This window comes from Pocillopora damicornis, chromosome 11 (genome assembly GCF_964200805.1).
Source record: "Pocillopora damicornis chromosome 11, jaPocDami1.2, whole genome shotgun sequence".
Lineage (NCBI taxonomy): Eukaryota > Metazoa > Cnidaria > Anthozoa > Scleractinia > Pocilloporidae > Pocillopora > Pocillopora damicornis.
The window spans coordinates 7838561-7857576 of NC_142680.1; the positions used below are offsets into that span (position 1 = coordinate 7838561).

The 19016-nt window shown below is 35.0% G+C and overlaps 1 protein-coding gene across 7 annotated transcripts; it reads left to right on the forward strand.

Annotated features, from left to right (window-relative positions):
- The first annotated feature begins 2555 nt into the window (after positions 1 to 2555).
- On the forward strand, positions 2556 to 18180 carry LOC113673209 (EF-hand calcium-binding domain-containing protein 14). Of its 7 annotated transcripts, none has more exons than XM_089187565.1 (12): positions 2556 to 3400; positions 5156 to 5316; positions 8263 to 8408; positions 11997 to 12136; positions 12507 to 12728; positions 13069 to 13224; positions 13549 to 13662; positions 14360 to 14545; positions 15483 to 15675; positions 15936 to 16376; positions 16949 to 17072; positions 17586 to 18180. In XM_089187565.1, exons 2-11 carry the CDS (start codon positions 5198 to 5200, stop codon positions 17050 to 17052), a joined length of 1821 nt encoding a protein of 606 aa, XP_089043691.1. In that variant the 5' UTR covers positions 2556 to 3400; positions 5156 to 5197; the 3' UTR covers positions 17053 to 17072; positions 17586 to 18180. The 7 variants fall into 7 exon arrangements, with proteins under 7 accessions (XP_089043691.1, XP_089043694.1, XP_027045384.2 ...); XM_089187568.1 differs by having other exon boundaries at positions 2559 to 3400; positions 15936 to 16100; XM_027189583.2 differs by lacking the exon at positions 8263 to 8408 and having other exon boundaries at positions 2559 to 3400; positions 15936 to 16100.
- Positions 18181 to 19016: the final 836 nt, after the last annotated feature.

The window sequence follows — 19016 nt, forward strand, 5'->3', positions numbered from 1 at the left end:
GTTGGCCAATAGTGAATTTCTTAAAAAGTGGGGTCAAGGGAAATCGGATCTTGATCAAGTTACTGGGGGGCTTGAGTTAACTAAGTTAGAGTTGGCGGCGTTGTACTGTTTGTAAAAAGAAAAAAATCTATAGACTTGGAGAAATTGCATTGTCCTTGAAATATGCAATGATAGTCGTTGTGCTAATTTAAATGTTACATTGCTTTAATTGTTTATTATTTCTCATGAATACCAGAAAGCAGGAAAGCATATACGAGGCAATACTAACAATTATGGTAGAGCGGTCACCTCAAAATACTATGATAAATAAAGTACCATTACTTGATTCTATGAAGTGCAATTTTCACACAAATTTATTGCTAGAGTTGATTAGAATTTGAGCCTTAAAGGGGGTCTTAGCTTCTTGCTCTTCTTCTTCGTTATAAAAGGCCTCCTAAAAAACACAGGCCTCATGTGTAGATCTGCCACTGACTAGTTTTCTTAAAGGTCATGACATTAGGCAATAAATGCCTTGAATAGGATGCCAAGATAAGTTGCATTAACAATTTCCTGTTTGCCAAATGGAGAATTTTTGTAAAAAATCTTTTTCCCATTGAGGCAAACTTTTTTTCCTGAGACTTGTTGCTCGAATATGACTGTTTTGAGTTCATGTATACAAGAACTGCAAGAAAAAGGGTTAGCCTGCAAATGTATGGAGTGGTCAGTGGCATAGAAATGCTGCAGCAACTTGATGCAAAGTGTATTTTGATCTCAGTAATGAGCAGCAGGACACACAAGAACCAGGCTCGCCCTATTGTCACGCCTTTCGAACTGAAACCACCCAGGAATAATTAGCGAATTGCTTTTTTTCATACTGGAGAATTGGTTGGCAAGATTCAAAGTAGGAAATGGCAATGATCACTTTTGCATTTGTTGCATCTCTGCAGAATAGTTCACATCCACAACTAACACATTTAATACTTTGTGCATTATTTGATAACCTTTTGTTGTGTGCATTCCTTATTGACTAGACAGATTAAATTTCCATTTTTCTAAAGCAGAATGGATAATTCAGCTTTTCTGGATTCAGCTACCCATATGGAAACTCTGGAACTACTTATCATATCAAGGAATATTTTGTTTTACGCTAAAACTTCCTATGCTTGCAATAAGGCTGTAATTCATTTTCGATGAATGCAATTAATTTTCATTGCATGAATGGGATAACATTACCCTTTTTCTGCCTGCAGCATATTTTTAAGACTTTGTATGCTCTTGTTAATCTCTTTTCAAAGTTATATGATTTAAAGCTTTAATGGTAATAATTTCATGAAATCTACTGCATAACTTATTAGTTGTAACTTCACTGCCTTTCCTCTTGTTATGAGGGTAAAGGATCCGATTACGGTTAAGCCAGGAAGGAAATAAGTATTAATTTTGAAGTGTGGCCCAAAACGTCTCGTTCGGTTGCATAAACTGGTCTTTCTTTTTCTTCTGCAACTGTTAAATCTGCTACATTCTTTAAAGTTCATGGATACTTATTCTTGACACTTATAAAATATCCATGACATGTTCAGCTCTCAGTCCTCTACACAAATGTTTTTGAAATACATTATCCGAATATTTCCAAAATATCAAGAATTTAATACTGATTAAATGCTCGACACAGGTATGCATACATACAAAGTAATCTAATGTTTCTTCTACAAACGTTTGAAGTAAGCTTACTTCTACTCAATCCACGAATTTCGACTTTTTTCCATTTTCCTAAAGAACCAAGTAAAATTTCTGCACAATTCCTGAGCGTGATGAAAGGTTTTTACGCAGTCCCTTTTTAACTAAAAGTGCGGTCTTATTTCAAAAATGTTGAGAATAAGGAATTTTTGTTCGCGAGCCGGGCGATGGATGCGCATGCAACACCAACTATTTTATCACTTTTCAAACTAAAGCAACCTGCTATTTTGCTAGAATGAAAAAATGAAACATTCGAATATACAAGCTGTGTGTGTAAAATAAACAAAATGACTCTCACCAAAGCGCTCCCTTGATGAACGTGGAATGACCTCCTTGTGGAGAGACCTGTTGAAATAACCTCAGGTGTAGGCTCTGTAGTCGATTCCTACCAATGTGAACCATAATCTCCCCTTTTTATGACGGCACTTTCGAACTTCCAGTCGAATAAAGTTTATCTTGTTCCTCTCAACACTGTTTCCTTGCCCCTTTGGAAGAAAATCAAAATGTTACCCAACTGTCTTCAAGACTATGGCCATCTGCCAAGTAAGGAAACATTATTAGCAACGGCAAAAAGAGTCCTTGCGGGGGTAGACATAGATCTTCCCTTTTTTTTTTTCTCTTTATACCCTATATGTAAATTGCCAATTTCAAAGGAGGAAACTCTTACACGACTAGAACACCCGAAAAACTGTTACAATCTGGGGACTTAAGCGATAGGACGCGGTGTCCGTGAAATTTGGGAAACGATAAAATGTATCATTTGGCCAAAAATCAACTCACCATGAGTGGGGAGGGAACATTCATGACAGTGTGTCTTGGAAGGCTTCCAAGAAAAATGCTGTGAATACATTTCGGTATGGTTCTTTCTCATATAAGCGCGACATCTCCAAGCTTGAAAATTTAGCAGAGTACATTTAATATTCTAGTGAATCACATCGAGTTTTGCTGTCAAAGCTGCTGTACACCTTTTTTATGTTTTTCGTTTTCAATGAATTTATGATTTCTGTGTGTCAAGTACTGTGAATGACACAATTTTTTGGAACACAGAAAGTGTTCGGATATCTGAAATATTAACAGGAAATGTCGACGTTAATGTTGTGAGATACATCAATAGAAATTAGTTATTTTAAAATACTTTCTTGGGGCGCCGTGCCGTTTGTGCGATGAAGAACCTACCCCTCCCCTGTGGGATCAGCCGTTCATGACGTGAAAGAGAGACCAAAGTTTGAAGGCTGTCGGCTACACCAAGCGTTTCTTGGTTTTTTATAACCATCTTGAAGAAGTCATTTCTTTCAAAACGATTTTCTCTATTGGGAACCATTTTTTGCCTTACCTTTGGGCTAACAAAGGCGTCGTAGTGATCTTGGAAATAGGAGTCATGAATGTTGCAAATCCTGTAAATCGTAATTAGCAATTTTCGGCATTCTTCAATTGAGCGGAAAACAAGATTCCTCCATCCATAATATAATGATTGATTGTAATGGCGAGAAATCGAACATCGGCGAGTTAAGAGTTAACAAGAAACCGATATGAGTGCTAAGAAGGCAAAGCGTAATAAAGAGGAGTCGTTGTTGATTTCATACAATTCCGCAGAAGATCGCGGTGGTGTTGGGCGAAGCAGTGAATCTGATGACAATGTTCAACCGTTGGATTTACCACCGACTCGACTTCGACGTCCAAGATCCAGGTATTACAGCATATATCATTTAAGTTTGTGTATTAAATATCATGTTTAAAAATACAGTGCACAGCTGACCAGACTTCAACGAAGATCGACGGAACTCTTGACAGTTTTTGCAACCTATCGACGCTTACGAATTCAACTTGCCAGATTTTTTTTTAAAGAGTTATCAGATTTTATCACATATATATTCTAGTTTAGTTCATGTAAGTAACCCATCATTCAAGGGATTCTTCTCCAATAAAGTATTACGGTAGGTATTGTTTCTGCTACAATTACATGTCGATGGCACATTAATGTAATATTTACAAACGATCGATTGATTTTAGGGCTGACATAAATTTTATTCGTGCGGTAGGTTTTTTTTCTTTACAAACTTATCTTTGGTTCATTTTCTTTGTTTTTTTTTCAGTTTAATTTTTAATTTTAAGTTTTGTTTATTTCCTTTGCCTTGCACTTGTTATTATAATCTGAAACAAAAGGAAAAGAAAAAGAATTGGACCACAACAGATTCATTACAAATACATAGAGTTGTTTCTTTTACTTGATTTGAGTGTAGTTTGAGATATCCTTGAAACGTTTTGATGTTGGAAAAGTACATTTGTCACATATAATTTAGGTCTACCCAAATGATTGCTGTGCATCGGATAGGTTTATTTCATACACACAATACATCCAAAAATGATTGTTTACATTGGCTTATAACGTTCATCTTGTATTCATGTAGCATTTATACATCAGCCACCTATACAGGCTATGTGTTATGCTTGTGAAGAGGTTAACACCCAGCTTTAAGTTTGCAGTATGATGCAAATATTGTCAGACTTTCCTTCTTTTGAATGTGATAAACACTTTGATGTAATAAACCGCCTTCTCAGAGAGAACTTTTAGTTTCTAATAAGACCCCTTTCCTCTTTCCTGAAACTGAAAGTTGTATTTGCTTCTGTTTGGGTTTGGTAGGGTTTATAGTACAAATTTTACATGTATTCTGAAGGCTGTAGTGGTGGAGATGAAACACCACATCTTACTAGCCACCAAAATTTTTCATGAGTATTTAATAATTTTTTATTGTATATGTGGCAATTTCTTTTTTATTAGATTAGTCTTGATTAGATTTCCACCAAAAAAATGCACACTGTTTAATTTGTATATTTATCTGGGCATTCAAGTGGGAGAAAAGCAGTAATAAATAGTAAGCATGAGAGTGTACTTCCTATCTGTAAACCCTTTAACCTCTGTGACTAGCATTTAATTTCTCCTTACAATGTCACCCCTGAATCATGCAGTAAGGTCATGAGAATAAAGAAAATTATCAGCAGCAAAAGAAGCTGTTGATTGTTGCAGAATTCTACATGTCAGCACCTTTGGGAATCTATAAGGAACAGTATGAAGAATACCTTTAATGATTTTAGGGTGTGAAGGTTTGATTTATCTTGGACCACCCGAGTCAGTGGTATATTCTATTCCAAATCATTGTTACAGTGGTATATTACGCATCTGTAAATGGCAGAGACAGTCCTAAGAGTGATCATGGGTAGTATAAGGAATTTATTTCCCCCATGGAAGTGTTAAGAACAGTGCACTCTGAAAATTTATTGTTTTAATGTTTTTGTTTAACTCTTGACAGTCACTACTAACAGTAACTATTATTACTAGAATCATTGAGGCATTATATTTGATTATCAAGCTGCCACTGTAGCCCTTTCTCAGTTTACAGTTAATTTAAGATGAATTATTGCTCTTTCTATTATTATGTTCTAGGAAAATTCATGTTCCTTCACAATCAAAAACTTGCTATTCACCATGGAATGCTCTGCAGGTGATCTTTGTTCTGTTCACTGTTGGAACAATGATCTCCATGATGTGGTTCACAATAATACTGAAGACATCACTAGAGTCAATGAGAAAAAGGATCACTTCATGTAAGTTAGCACCCTTGCCTTGTAGTTTACCAGTCATAATAATATTTGCTATAAACTCTGAAGTAACCCTTTCACTCCCAAGTTCTCATCAATAATTCTCCTCATTGTCTGCCAAACAATGCATATGATATTAGTTAAGAGAATTTGGAATTGGATCAACCATTAATCCCCTATTTGAAATTTTTCTTATTCCTGTCACATTTGATGATGTACTGTTGGTGTAAGAAGAAATTCTGTTTAGGTCACTGGGGCAGTTTAAGGGTTAAGAAATAAATATCAGTTTAGCTTTACCCTGATACTGAAAAAGCTGCGTAAAGTAGAAATATTCATTGAATGTTGATGTGTTTCAAAAAAAGTCACCCAGGTGTTAAAAAAAAACAGAACAGCCAATATGTTCCAATCTCCATTGTGTTTTGGTCAGTGCACAACTGACCTGTCAGAATTGGATGAGAGCATTCACTGTTTTAGTTTTAACTCATCCCAGCTTCTATAGAATTGGGGATTTAAGAGTATTGCCACCTCCCCTGGATTAGATGATAATATTACAGGCTACCCTGTGGCATTTTGTTAGGTTTCCTGACGAGTTATTGGTTCACATTCATGTCCCTTTGTCAGGAAATCATATGAATTTCTTAGATTTCCTTGACCAGAGCCTTCAGGCACTTGGTAATTTTTCTTAAAGATCAGCTCCTGAATGGAGTAAGGCACTAAGTTAAGAGTCTTTCCTGAGAGCTCAACACACTGATGCTAGCTAGAACTTTAACCCTTTAACACCCAAGATCTCATCAGTAATTCTTCTTATTGTCTGCCATACAATCCCTGTGATGCTAGTTCTGAGAATTTGGTACTGAATCAACTATAAAATCTTCAAACTTACATTTTTCTATATTCTCATCACCTGTCTGATTGATATTGTATTGATATTGTAAGGAGAAATTCTGTCTTGGTCACTTATGGGAATTAAAGAGTTAACAGATACCATCCCCAAATGCCTTTGTTATCTTCTTTTTCTTTTTCTCTTTTTTTCTGGACTGGGGCCAGCTATTTAAGTTGATGACATCACACAACTTCTTAAATTTTGCCTCAATCTTTTCTGTTGAAGCTGACCTACAATTTGATGGTAATTCCACACAGAAATAACTCTCTCACAAGCTTGTGCTATTAACACTGACAACATTATTGAGAACACCACAGGGCTCATTATCTAAGTTCTAGTGCGTCACTTGACAAACATTTGTATTAATTGGTGTGCATTAATTATTTGAGCATTATTTAATCAGTTCATCACCAGAATAGATCATGTACATATTTATCATAGAAATGCAGAAGAAAGTGATCATGTGTCTTAAAATGTGAAAACGACCTTCATTACTGTGTTGGGTGCATGTACCAGAAGAAAACCTTTTATACACTTTAAGCAGAGTAGAGAGAAGAAACAGTATCCTTGTGCCTGTATTTTCCTTGTTACAAAAAAAAAGCCATTGGAGCTTCCATTTTTAAAGGCTTTTTACTCACATTATTGGGAAAAATTATTTTGAAGAAATTATATTATTAGTATCATGAATAGCACAAGATACAAATATTGATGCATGGACAAAAAACACATAATGATAGTTGGAACTATTTTGGAAACAGAACCTTACTTACTCTTCTATGACTTGGTACTTTCTCTAATGCTAAGCCTGATTTATGGTGATGTTAGATTTGTTGCATGCAGTTTAGGTGCATTTTTGGTGCATAAATATTGTGCACTTCTCTGAAAAATGTGTGGCGGCCATTTTAAGATGGATTTTAAAGTAGACACATGACTGGAAGGAGGAGAAACAACTATCAAGGGAGAGGGTTGTATTAACCCTTTAACTCCCAAGATCTAATTGTCAATTCTCCCCTCAAGCTGCGGTCCATTTCCTTGTAAGTAAGTTATGAGAATTTGGTGTTAGATCAAAATAACAACTTCTACCTGATACATGTGGATATTCTCATCAATTGTTTGCTGGATAATGCATGGATATTGTAGGGAGAAGTTACTTGTTAATCACTTCTGGGAGTTAAAGGGTTAAGCATGGTAGAGTTTTACTAGTTCATCACCAACCTACCTTCCCTCCTGAGGTGTCATCCATTTTGGTAGATTGCAATTATGTTACTGGAATTGTCAGTGTTGGTGTGCAACTGAAAATAGTAGTTTTAGTCCATTTCTTGTTGATTTTATGGCCTGAAATTCGTTTCTTGATTTCATAGCCACAATTTGTCAGGGAAATTGAGGGATGCAGACATGAATAGCTAATAAGGAGAAGTGTGTTAAAATCAGATGTCCAAACAATATTTCTTTTGTTTTCACAGAAGTGAAAGGAAGTTTAAGTCTTAACTGTTTATTTAGACAGCAAAGGAACAGACTAAGAAAGCAAATCTACGCCTAAGATACTTATCATTAATCTGATAGAGTAGAAACATTCCTATGGATTTAAAATTCCCAAAGTATCTTCTTAATTTTCAAAGACAACAAAAAAACTATTGAGTGATTCCTTCCCAGTCCCCTCTCTCTTTGACTCATTTGTGTTATGTGTCATTATACATTGAGCATGATTTCATTCGGGAGGTCGATAGACGCACCAAGTAATTAATATTTTTCTCGTTCCTTCCCCTCTTTCTTATTTTATAAAAAAATGGAACTTGACTTAGTTTGGAATGAGTGAGCGTAAAACGAAAATGAAGCTTTCATCTAGAAGAAATGGCACACTTGTGCCGGACGATGATGATTCGGACTCTGACCTCCAAGAATTCCCTCTTCCCAAGAAGAGGATTATCAAGCCAGGAAAGTCCACGTATGTTGCAAGGTTAGATCCTCCCTCGGGTCTTTTTTATCAGGATGAGAAACCAGTGCGTTCCTCTACAATGCATTATATTTTTTTTTCCTTGGCTGTTCTGATTCATTTTCGAACGTTTCAGACGGCGCTGTGGCTGCTGCCGAGTTTGTGTTTCAGTGTTCCTCTCGATACTTCTCATAGCTTCCGTTCTTTGTGTATTAGTTCTGGGATGGTTTAGTTTAAGGCTCAAGCGTGATTTAGACTTCATGAGGAAAAGATTAAGCAAAGGTAAGTTCGAGCTGTGGGTGATTCATTTATTATTTTTGCAGTTAATCAGAAGCAGAGTGCATATTTTTAAAATACTATGCAGACACAGTGTGAGTTTCACTAACTGATTGAATTTTAATACTTTTGTAAGAAAATTTGATTATAAGTATTTTTTTCGACTGCGTTATGCCTCCCCAAAAATGAATTAAATAGCGTGCAGACTCAATGCTGCTGAATCTATCTGTTGTGATTAACATTCTAAAGCGGAAATAACCATTCAAGCGCGAATGCTGTTGCATGTACACGAACTTATTCTACACGATATGCGAATTTTGCACCAATGTTTTACTTACTGACGCATTTCAAAATTATCGAAAAATTAGCTTTTAAATGTAGTGTTTGCCCGGCACTCCTTCATTAGTAGTTTCCATTTTATTTGGTTTCAAGATTTGTATCAGAAGCAAACGCTACGCGCTTGTTGATTCGTTCAAAACATTTCACGAGTTTGCGATGTGACGTTGCGGTCGTACTGTGGATCATTTTGTTTCATCGAACGTTCTTTGTGAAGGGTCGCTCATCAATAATTTACTTTGTGAAGATGAAAAACATAATCTAATAAAATCACTGGCGAGCTTTTCTCTTATTGGTATATTTAAAAAAGCTTTCGTATATTTTTGTAATATCAACGATTTGTTCAGTCTCGAGAATCATTATGCTGTGTTGAGAGTGGTTCTTGTAGCTTTGATTTGTAATGATTAGCTCACTCTTTCAGGATGTAGTGATTATTTGTAACAATACTTCGAGCGCGCTTGTTAAAAGTAATTTTGTTCTAAGTCTCGAATGGAGTGGTAAGCTGAAGACAAAATCGAATTCGAGGTACAAATTTGCTAAAAGAAAGAAAGCGACTTACATCAAGATATGCATCAATCAGATATATTCATTGTGGACATGGAAATATCCAAACTTGTCCAAGAATTTTAATAGTCGGTGTTGATTTATTCGTTCTTGAACTATAATAAAAATCCTATTTTACATTAGTTATCCAGTGATGAAGCTGACTCAATGCCGGGAAGTCTCCTGGAGCTTAACATCTTAGGTGCGAGGAACAGAAACTCGTTTCAGCCCTGATGAAAATAAAATTTCCTGACTAGCTACTGTATTTATGCGACTTTTTCAGTAATTTTGTCTCCACGTTACGATTCTTTGTGAAATACAGCCTTTAAGATCTTTTAATGTTTTATGTACTTATCATTGTTTATTAGTGGTTTTAAAGTATGGTCAGCAATATTTTTAATGCTCTCGTCTTATCCCGGTATTGTTTACCCGATATGTCACACGGTGGCGAATTCTTTTCGACTAAAATTATCTTGAATTTAATTTTGGTGACATTGTTTTCTGTGCGAATTTGGGAGCAGGTTTGAATTATCATTCTCGAGAGGGAAGTCGTTCCCATATTCATTAATTAAGCGTTTACCTTTGGTGTTGGTCGCTGAATCTCAGCCATATCGTTCATTGATTCGTTTGTTACCGGAAATACTTTAATAATTCACAAGTATTTGGTCATGTCAGTTTTGATTTCAATGGATATTGATGTACATGTATCATTTAACAGTTATACATAATTAATGACGGTTTTCTTTTCAAAGAGAACCTCCCTGATACTGGGAATTTTTACACTTACGACTTCCAAACTGAAGGTTCTGTATTGTTAACTGTATTGTGTGTAAATAATTGCTTTAGAAAACAATTTAAAATAATGGATTGGAGTATTTTTGAAGGTACTGCTGGTAGTTTTATGGGTTGATGCTACCTGCTGCCAGTAATCCTTTTGTACAAGCACCAAAAGTAAATGAGAAAGTACAATTTTTGTTCATTTGCCTTGAAACAGGTGCTAAATTTTAAGTGGAATTACTTCTTGTATGGCTGCTGTACAAAGAACAAATAATTATTTTATATTGGTCGTCAAACACTTTTGTATATATTGTAGTCTTGGATGTCAATCTAGTTTGAGCAACTTTTAATTTAGTTTTTTTTTTAAATTTAGTTACCTTGAATTTAAATTTTAGGAATTTGTGGCCAAGGAATAAAGAAAAATTTAAACTGTTGTAGGGTACTTCTTATAAAGAATTTTTAGTGCTTTTGGATAGGGCTGTGCTCCAGCTGACAAGAGTTAATTGTTCATGGGTAAGATGGTTAGTTTTCCCCATCAGGTATTCTGAACATATTTAGCCAATCCTTTGTCTGTGTAGGGCTCCAAGGTCAAGTTTCCCTTTGGCAATCTAAAATCATCAATTGGTCTCGGAAATAAAATTTTGGATGCCAGAAAAATGCTGAAAAGGAGATTTTAATCACAATCTTTTACAATTAACACAATATTTTGTGCAAACATCTATCTCACTCTACTGGATACAAAATAAAAGAATGTACCATAAACAGTAAGTCAGTACATGATGCTACATTACATGACTGCTAAGCATTGGTCACCTAATTGGCAAATCGTGTTGAAAAATTAGTTGCTAAAACTTTTTTACTTGCGATAGTGACTGTAATGGTCACAGCTTATAGTATTGTCTTTCCTGTAGTTTGGACAAGGTCTCTCTGAGTAGGTATATGGACTTTTCTTGCATGCCAATTTTTGTTCTTGTTGGATGAGTTACTTTACCTACATAGTGCCTCAAACCACCCAATGATTCTTATTTAATCCTTGAACTTCCAAGGTCTGATTGTTAATTCTCCTCTCTTGCTTCTACTCATTCCCTTGTGAATTGGTTACGAGAATTTGGTGATAGATCCAAGATAACAACTTCAACTGGTCTAAGTTTGAGTGTTATCATTACCTGTTGGCTCATAATGTTGGATGTTAAAGGGAGAAGTTATATGTTCATTGCCTCTTGGAGTTAAAGGGTCAAAAGAAATCAAGTCAAAAGGTTGCTTTTGTGTTGCTACTGTTACTAGTACGTACTGTTACTAGCACTAAATCACAAGAAACAAAAAGGGTTTCCAACCTAAATCAATAATCTTGCCAATCAGGGCTTAGGACTAAAGCACAGAAAGGTGATATGGTATTCTGTTGGAGTTTGTGGCTTGTTTCCAGTTACCACTTTGTGCTGTGTAAGTGACCCTGCTAATAACAAAAGTTGCACAGCAGTAATGGTGCTTAGGAATTAAAGTCTTCTTGGTACAACTTTGAAAAATTCATTCATTGTTATTTTCACTTGATTTTAAAATTTACCATATATTGGGAAGGGCATTTACTAATTATAAGTTATAGTAGTTGCAGAATGGATTTCATAAAAATCAATTTGATGTGCCCTTTAACCTTTCAACCCCCAAGAGTGACTAGCATCTAATTTCTCCTTAGAGTATCATCACTGAATCAATCATTAAGATCACGAAGATAATAGAAATGACCAACAAGTACAGAAACCCCTGATTGTTAAGCAAAATCTCCTTGTCTGCACCTCAGGAAACTAATAGATTAAATTAAACATATTGTTCTTAAGGTGTAAAGGGTTGAATTTTTTATGTGGGTGTTAATAATTGTATTAGCTGTAGTATGTGGAGTCATTATGAATTAATGCAGTTATATATCCAATGTTTTTCTATCAGTGGAATCATTTGATAGAAGCACTTCAAGGGAATATGAGAGCTTGAATAATGAGCTCACTAACAAGTACAAGGCCTTAGAAACTGACAGAGGAAAAGCCGTAAAACATGATGATGAACAATTTAAATCAATTCTTAAGCAGGTAAGAACTACACAATTAGACCACATGCCATCTTACAAAACAAGGTGAATTAATCAGAATAATGAGAATGATTATGTAATGAATTCAAAGACAAAGCATCAATAACGCCTTGCAGAACAGAAAAATTGGTGTAGATTTTTAGATGTAATAATTAGCCATGACATTTGTTCACATCTCTCAAAAAAGCTTGCTTACTTTGTTATTTAGCCTTTTTCTTTTTTTATTTTATATTTTAGTCAGTGTCTCATTGTATCATTGTATTACTATCAGTAAACATCGTCTTCATAACTAGTGATTGGACCATACTTACAGCATTCAATAACTGTTTGATTTATGTAACCGAAGTGAATTTTTTTTTTCTATTTTTCAGATTGCGTATTTAAACTTAACAGTGGATGAATTAAAAAAGAAGGTTAAGCTACCAGAAAGTGCAAGCACGTTGACAAAAGATATTGATTCACTGAAGAAAGGAATGGCTGACACAGGAGGCGATATAACAGAGATTAAGGACAAAATTAAACTGCTACGAGATTTAGCTGATAAACAGGAGCATAGAATGGAAAAGTTAATCAAAAATGTTTATAATCTTTCAGTAAGTATTATCCATGTCATCATTATTAAACAGAATGATTCTCTTCTTTTTGTGTGTGATTGGCAAACAGTTGATATTTTAAATATGATTGCATTTTCATAAGTCTACATATCTGTGGCTATTGTTTAGGAGAAGTCATTTCATATAACCAGCTCATCTTATGGCCTGGGAGCTCAAAGATCTTTGCTTATCCATGTATTATGTGCTGCTTTAGCAACCCTCAGCACTCAGATAAATGTTTTTTTTTACATCACAGTAGATGAGTGTTTTATTTCAAAACTTTCCAAAAGCAGTTTCATCACATCACAATCTTATGTCTATGTGAATTTCTTTTATACAGGTTCAAGTAGCTCAAATAATGGGAAAGCCAACTCCCAAAGCACCAGCAAACACTGGTACCCCACCCCTTATTTTAAGAATGCCAGTGATTGCTGACGAGAAACAACAAGCAGGAGATGAATCAGTGGTGAAGAACTTCACAGCACAAATTTCAGTGGTAACTATGCAGCTAATTGTTTAAAGTTTTATTTAAAAAATTTTGTAATAGTCAGATACGTTCAAAGATGACTTTCACCTCATAGTGAGTACACATTTTTCTGAAATTTAATGCACGGTGTATTCATTATGTTATCATATTAGGGTTTTGATTTTTTTTACATCTTATTTTTGGTTTATGTCATTTCCTGTTGTAGTTAATGTCTTCTTGTGTTTAAAGCAATTTTAAGTAAAGTATTCATAATTTCTATTACATCCTGTAACTAATGTAGTTTGAAATATAAACTTGTCCAATGTGGGGGGTATTTTTATTTTCACTTTTTAGAAAGTTGGCAAGGTTATGGGAATTCTGACAACCGTCAACCAGACATTGTCCTATGAAGTGTCCAAATTAGGACTTTTGATGAAGAGCTTGTTGAAGGAAGTCAAAAAACATGTTGTAAGTGAAGTATGTCCTCTTTCAAGAGGGCTAGGTCACAATATTTTAGCCATTGTTTTAGGATTTTTAAATTCAACTATATTGTTTAATTGTTGAAGAAACAGCTGATAATTACTCCTCACTAATTTAGTAACCCAAAACAAATGTGAGTGTACAATTACTTTGTGATAGTCATTTGGAAGGCAGTTTTTTTTTTCTCCAATAATTATTATTGTTTTTCTTCTTTCCTGATTTTTCCTCCCTCCTCCCTTGAATTCCTTGTATCATGAATTTTTCAGCTCTGTGCCAATGATATTCTGTGATGGTAGTTTATTGTTTCACTGGCTGTTTAGTGCTGACATAGATGTAGACTAACACAAGATTTATGTATATCTGAACTTAGGTAAAAGTGTTACCATCCAAATAAAGAAATGCTATACAGTAGCTTCATTGTTCATTTTAACTTTACCAAAAATATTGCCTTTGAATATGGCTTAAAGTAGGCCACCAGCAATCAATAGAAGGGTTAGAATTGTCAATGTTCTACCAAAATTGATTTTATGGTCAGTTTGTTTTCATGTCAAAGCCAATGCATTTTATCAGCTTTGAAGTTAATGCATGTTAGGTGAAGTTGGTCTATATCTTGCATGTTAAAATTAATTGTATTTACAAATATAGTTGTATGTTTATTCATTAGTTTTCTTTTGTTTTGTATCAGGTAGCTCTTGATGACTTACAAACTAAAGTAACACAGGTTTTGAAACAAAACCAAAGCAGTGTAACCTCAAGAGGTCACCTTCAACCAGACAGTGACATGCTTTCAGAGCATGTCTCTAATTTATCAGTTGAAGTGAAAAAGCTATCAGATTATGTTGACCAACAGTCCAAGAATCTGGCTGAACTGGTATGTTTGTTTCAGCTTCCTTTAATTTTTTTTTCAAAAATGCTTTATATTTTATGCATTATTTATTTATCTATTTATTTATTTATTTGCCTTAAATACAGGGAGAGAAAGTGATTGACTATTGATCATATAGTATATACATTGCAAACTAAGGGAGGTTAATGGTATCCAAGCTAAAGAATTGTTATTGGTATTAACAAAGTGATATAAAAAATGTCAAGGGTGCCTTCAGAAACAAACAGTAAAGTACAAGGGAGGTCTGTTAGATTATTAAATTAGATGTGTGCAATGGGAAAATTTATTGAAGTTAGCTATGACCTTCAATTTTAATAGAAACTGACTTGAACTATTGCTGTCCTTTTTTTTTTAAAGTTTCATAATTTTTTGTTTTTAACAAGCAAAAGTTTGTGTATGCATGATGTTATTTTGTGAACAATTCTATATCATTAGTCCTTGGAAAAGTACAGAATAATATTTAATATAAGTTGGGCATGAATAAGAACAGTGATCATTGCATTGTGTGGTGTAATAAGAGTGCATGTGGTTAAAAATAACAAAATTGCGAATTCAATCCTTTTATCACCTCTTTTGAAATTTTTCTGCACCTACTTTCATTAAAATTTTATGAAGATGCACATTTCTTACTTGTTATCTTATATTAATACATGTGTGCAAATTATGTAATTTTACCTTTATCCTTGTTTTGGTTTTTGATAATCAGTTCATTTTTACGCAGCAGATTACAATGATACTAAACTTGTTACTTGTCAGAAGAAACCCGCACTAAAAAGAGTACTATTATGCGACTGGACTTCTTAAAAATTTGTTCATTTGGAAGATAGCTGAATATATACAGTTTGCATTGGATTACTTAACAAGTGCTTCTGTCAGAGACCTTGCATGTGTTACTTATTTCTCCACACAATTCTTTCATCAGATGCTAGAAATGGTACAAATGAACACAACTGTTTCTCATCAACAAAGTCTCGGTGCACCCAAGAAATCTGCTTATTGCAACTGCTCTGTGGAAGTTAGAAAGATGCGGGAACAGTTATCAAGCAACAAATTGAGCATCAAATCACTGCAGCAAGAACTTCAAGCTCTTCAAAGTAACATAGAAAGTTTGCCAAGTAAGGAGTAAGAGATTAAGTGAGGACTGTTAATTGTTTGCATATCCTGACCTTGCTTGATCCCCACCAGTCGTTTTCAAATTCGATTGCATTAGCATTATTGTAAAAAACTAATACTGGTAAGCAGCAGGGAAAACGTTGGACTTAATCATATCATTTCTTTTTCAAGAAATGTCCCGAACATATCCATCGGTAATGACCTTTAGTTATCAATCTAACTGAGACCAGCGTAAAGAAAGGTTTTTGCTCCTTCTTTGCAGAAAATACCTCACAACTCGACACTACAGAGTCAGACCTTTCTGAGGAAAAGCAGAAAAAGGACAACCAAAGTTTAAGTGCTAGTGTCACAGAAGACATAGAAAAAGAAGATCTTGAGGATGCTGGACTTATGGCTGAATTTATCAAGCCATCGCCTACACCAAGAAGTAATGCCAGTAACTCTGTGTCAAAAGTTAATAAGGTTACAGAAAGTGTAACAGAAAATCCACCTAAGAAAAATGAACTTGAAGCTGAAAGTGTAAAACCATCACCTTCACAAAGGGATGGCAGTCACACGGCATCAAAAGCTGATAAACTAAAAGAACTTTCTGTAAATGCGTTACCACCTGGACATGTTAAATCAACACAGAATTCTACACAGCCTTTAAATGTTACCACAGTACCTCAGGTCTCCTCCATCAACGCTACAAAAGACAGTCAAAGTTAGTTCTGATTTGCAAAGGTTTATTTTGACCCTTGCTTTTCTGTTTTTCTTTGTTTCTTTTATCGTTAGACCACGTGTCAATTATTTTATGATTTTTATGATTTTATTTTTGTTAGAATCCACAGACTAATTTATTATTCAGTGAAATTTCTCGTAATTAATTTAATTTTGGTATGTACCATCAGTGTTCATTTTTCAAGAGGAAACGTTTCACAAGTCTTATGTTTCAGTATGCACCCGTTAACGAGTTATCTATAGATGCTATTTACTTATTCTATACGTTAAAGTTGTGCATGTAAATTGTAAACGACGTTTCTGTGCCTAAAATGAGCAATCAATACTGTAAGGAGAAACGTCTGACAGTTACAAGAATATTGAGTTTTCGCCAGTGAAAGTATGACGCTCAGAGCCGCTGCTGAAAACGAGCACAGGAGCGTGACTATTAAAGTTTCATTACTACCTCAACAGTTAAGTCGATTTTAAAAGCGGTATGCTTTCTTGAAAACTCCGAGCATGTGCGAGAAATAAGGTTTCATGAAAGTAATACCTTTGTGTTGATCTTCAATTTAGATTCATCTTCTGATCACAAGATTGAGGTAAAAGTTGAAAAGTTATCAACACCCAGCAAAGAAGAGGCCCTAGAAGATAGCCTAGAGAATCGAGGCTCAGATTAAACTTAAAATTTACTAAAAAGGTGAGGTTTTAAAGGGGTATTAATGATGTTAATTATAAGAACGAAACGCGTAGTTGTACCTCCCTTAATTCAGTTTTTTCTCGCTTACTCATTATTTCATTAGTTTAATCGTTCATTCAGCCTGCATTTCTTTATTTAGCCATTCGCTGTTGCACTCGCTTATTCAATGACATGTTGATAAAGTTAAGTAACTATAGCTATGAATTTGAAACTGTCACCTGTCGCTCTGTAAAATTTAATAAAACAAAGGTTTTTCTCTCTTTTCGGGATTTCTCCCACCCTTCGGTTTTCCTAATGTGTTAGACAGTTAAGCCAACTTTCTTCACTGAAAAGGTAAGTTGATAATGCTTATTTGATAGCTTATTTATTCTTAGAGAAATCCTGAGAGGGAAGAACAAATTTTTCGTTTACGTTTTAAGATAGAGATAATAAATGACCAAAGTTTTATTCGTTTATTCGACTCAACAACTCGCTGTCAAACTGAAGTGCTTCTTCCTTATTTGTTTCTTTCAGGCTTTGAATGTTTTTTCTATGGGCGGTATAATGAAGTCAAGTTTACCTAATTATAGTTAATATATAAAGAATTATGGTTCAATACAGTTTTGATGTAAAATAGCCAATGCTATTGACATGAAGTGAATTTTGAAAGGTCTTTTAAATCAAGAGTTAGAATTTATCAACCAATTTGTCTCGACTGATAAGTAAAGTTAAAAAGATTTGGTATTGATAGGACAGGTGTCCATCTTTCTTTTTTTGGGATCCTTTTTTGACTTAAGTTGGACTGAAATTGCTTAACCTGTTTCAAGAATATTGTATGTCGTGAGGTTGGGTTCAAAGATTCCCTGGCGTTTCTTCTGTCGTTGACTGAAAATTTAAACAATGTGATTGCAACTCCAATGATTTGCATCTAAGTGATGATTGCCTAGTTGCAATCAAAAAGTAATTTCTCATTTTCTGCACCAACTTTGTACTGAGACAATTTGAACAAGTGTTGCAATTGAGATAATTAAGCAACATGATGAGGCTCTCTCAAACTCAAAGTGAAACAGATAAACGATTCTATTTCCAACAAATGAACGATACTATTTCCAATAAACGGTGTTCTTCATGCTTGCCTCGGTTTCAGTCTCCTCTTCAGTTTCCAGTTATACTTGCAATTTCTTCTAACTGCTTCTCCAGTCATGGATGACGCGTGTTTGTCCATACTTCAGAAACTTTCTGTCTGTCGTACATTTTTCAGGTTGTGTCATGAGTTGTTGTAGGCCATCCCTTTCCAATTTTCTTCCTGGTCTCTTCTTGTCCTGTTTTGTGAAAAAGTTTTTTTTAATTTCTCTGATCTTATCCTCTTTGGTTCCTCACCTGAGTCCTTTAACTTTATTAGTTCTTTGTTATTGACTTCTTCGTTCTGTGCTTTGCCCAAGAATCCCTAATTTCAAATCCAACGCTAACCCCTAGCTCGAGAATTTGCAGAAACAGATTGATTTTGTTTGGTAAGAGCATTAGTGAATTATGACTTCGACATTCGAAGGGCCCTTATTTCTTGACTATTGGGAGGTGTGACTGTCTTCAAGGGTCGTCAAAATATTGGAACTTGCGCATGGGTTTTATGCTGTTGCGAATTTTCTTCAGACTGCCGCTTTTGTTCGAGTCCTCCCTGTTCCAATTTTTGTTTGAAGTCTCTGGTAACGCAGCACAGAGTCGTAACAATAATGTACATTTGGGTGAGTTGCTTCACGAGCGGTCCGATCGGGAATCGATCTCGATGTCAGTCCAAACCCTCTAGGTTGAAAAACAGCTCTGATTTGATGACATAGGAAAAGTACATTACCTTCGAAGAATCGTCGCAACAGCTACTTTCATCTCAGCCATTGCAAAATTAATTACATTAAGACAAATGCGCGTTTACCCGTGCCCACCCCCCCCCTGCAAACTCGCAGGTCCCTC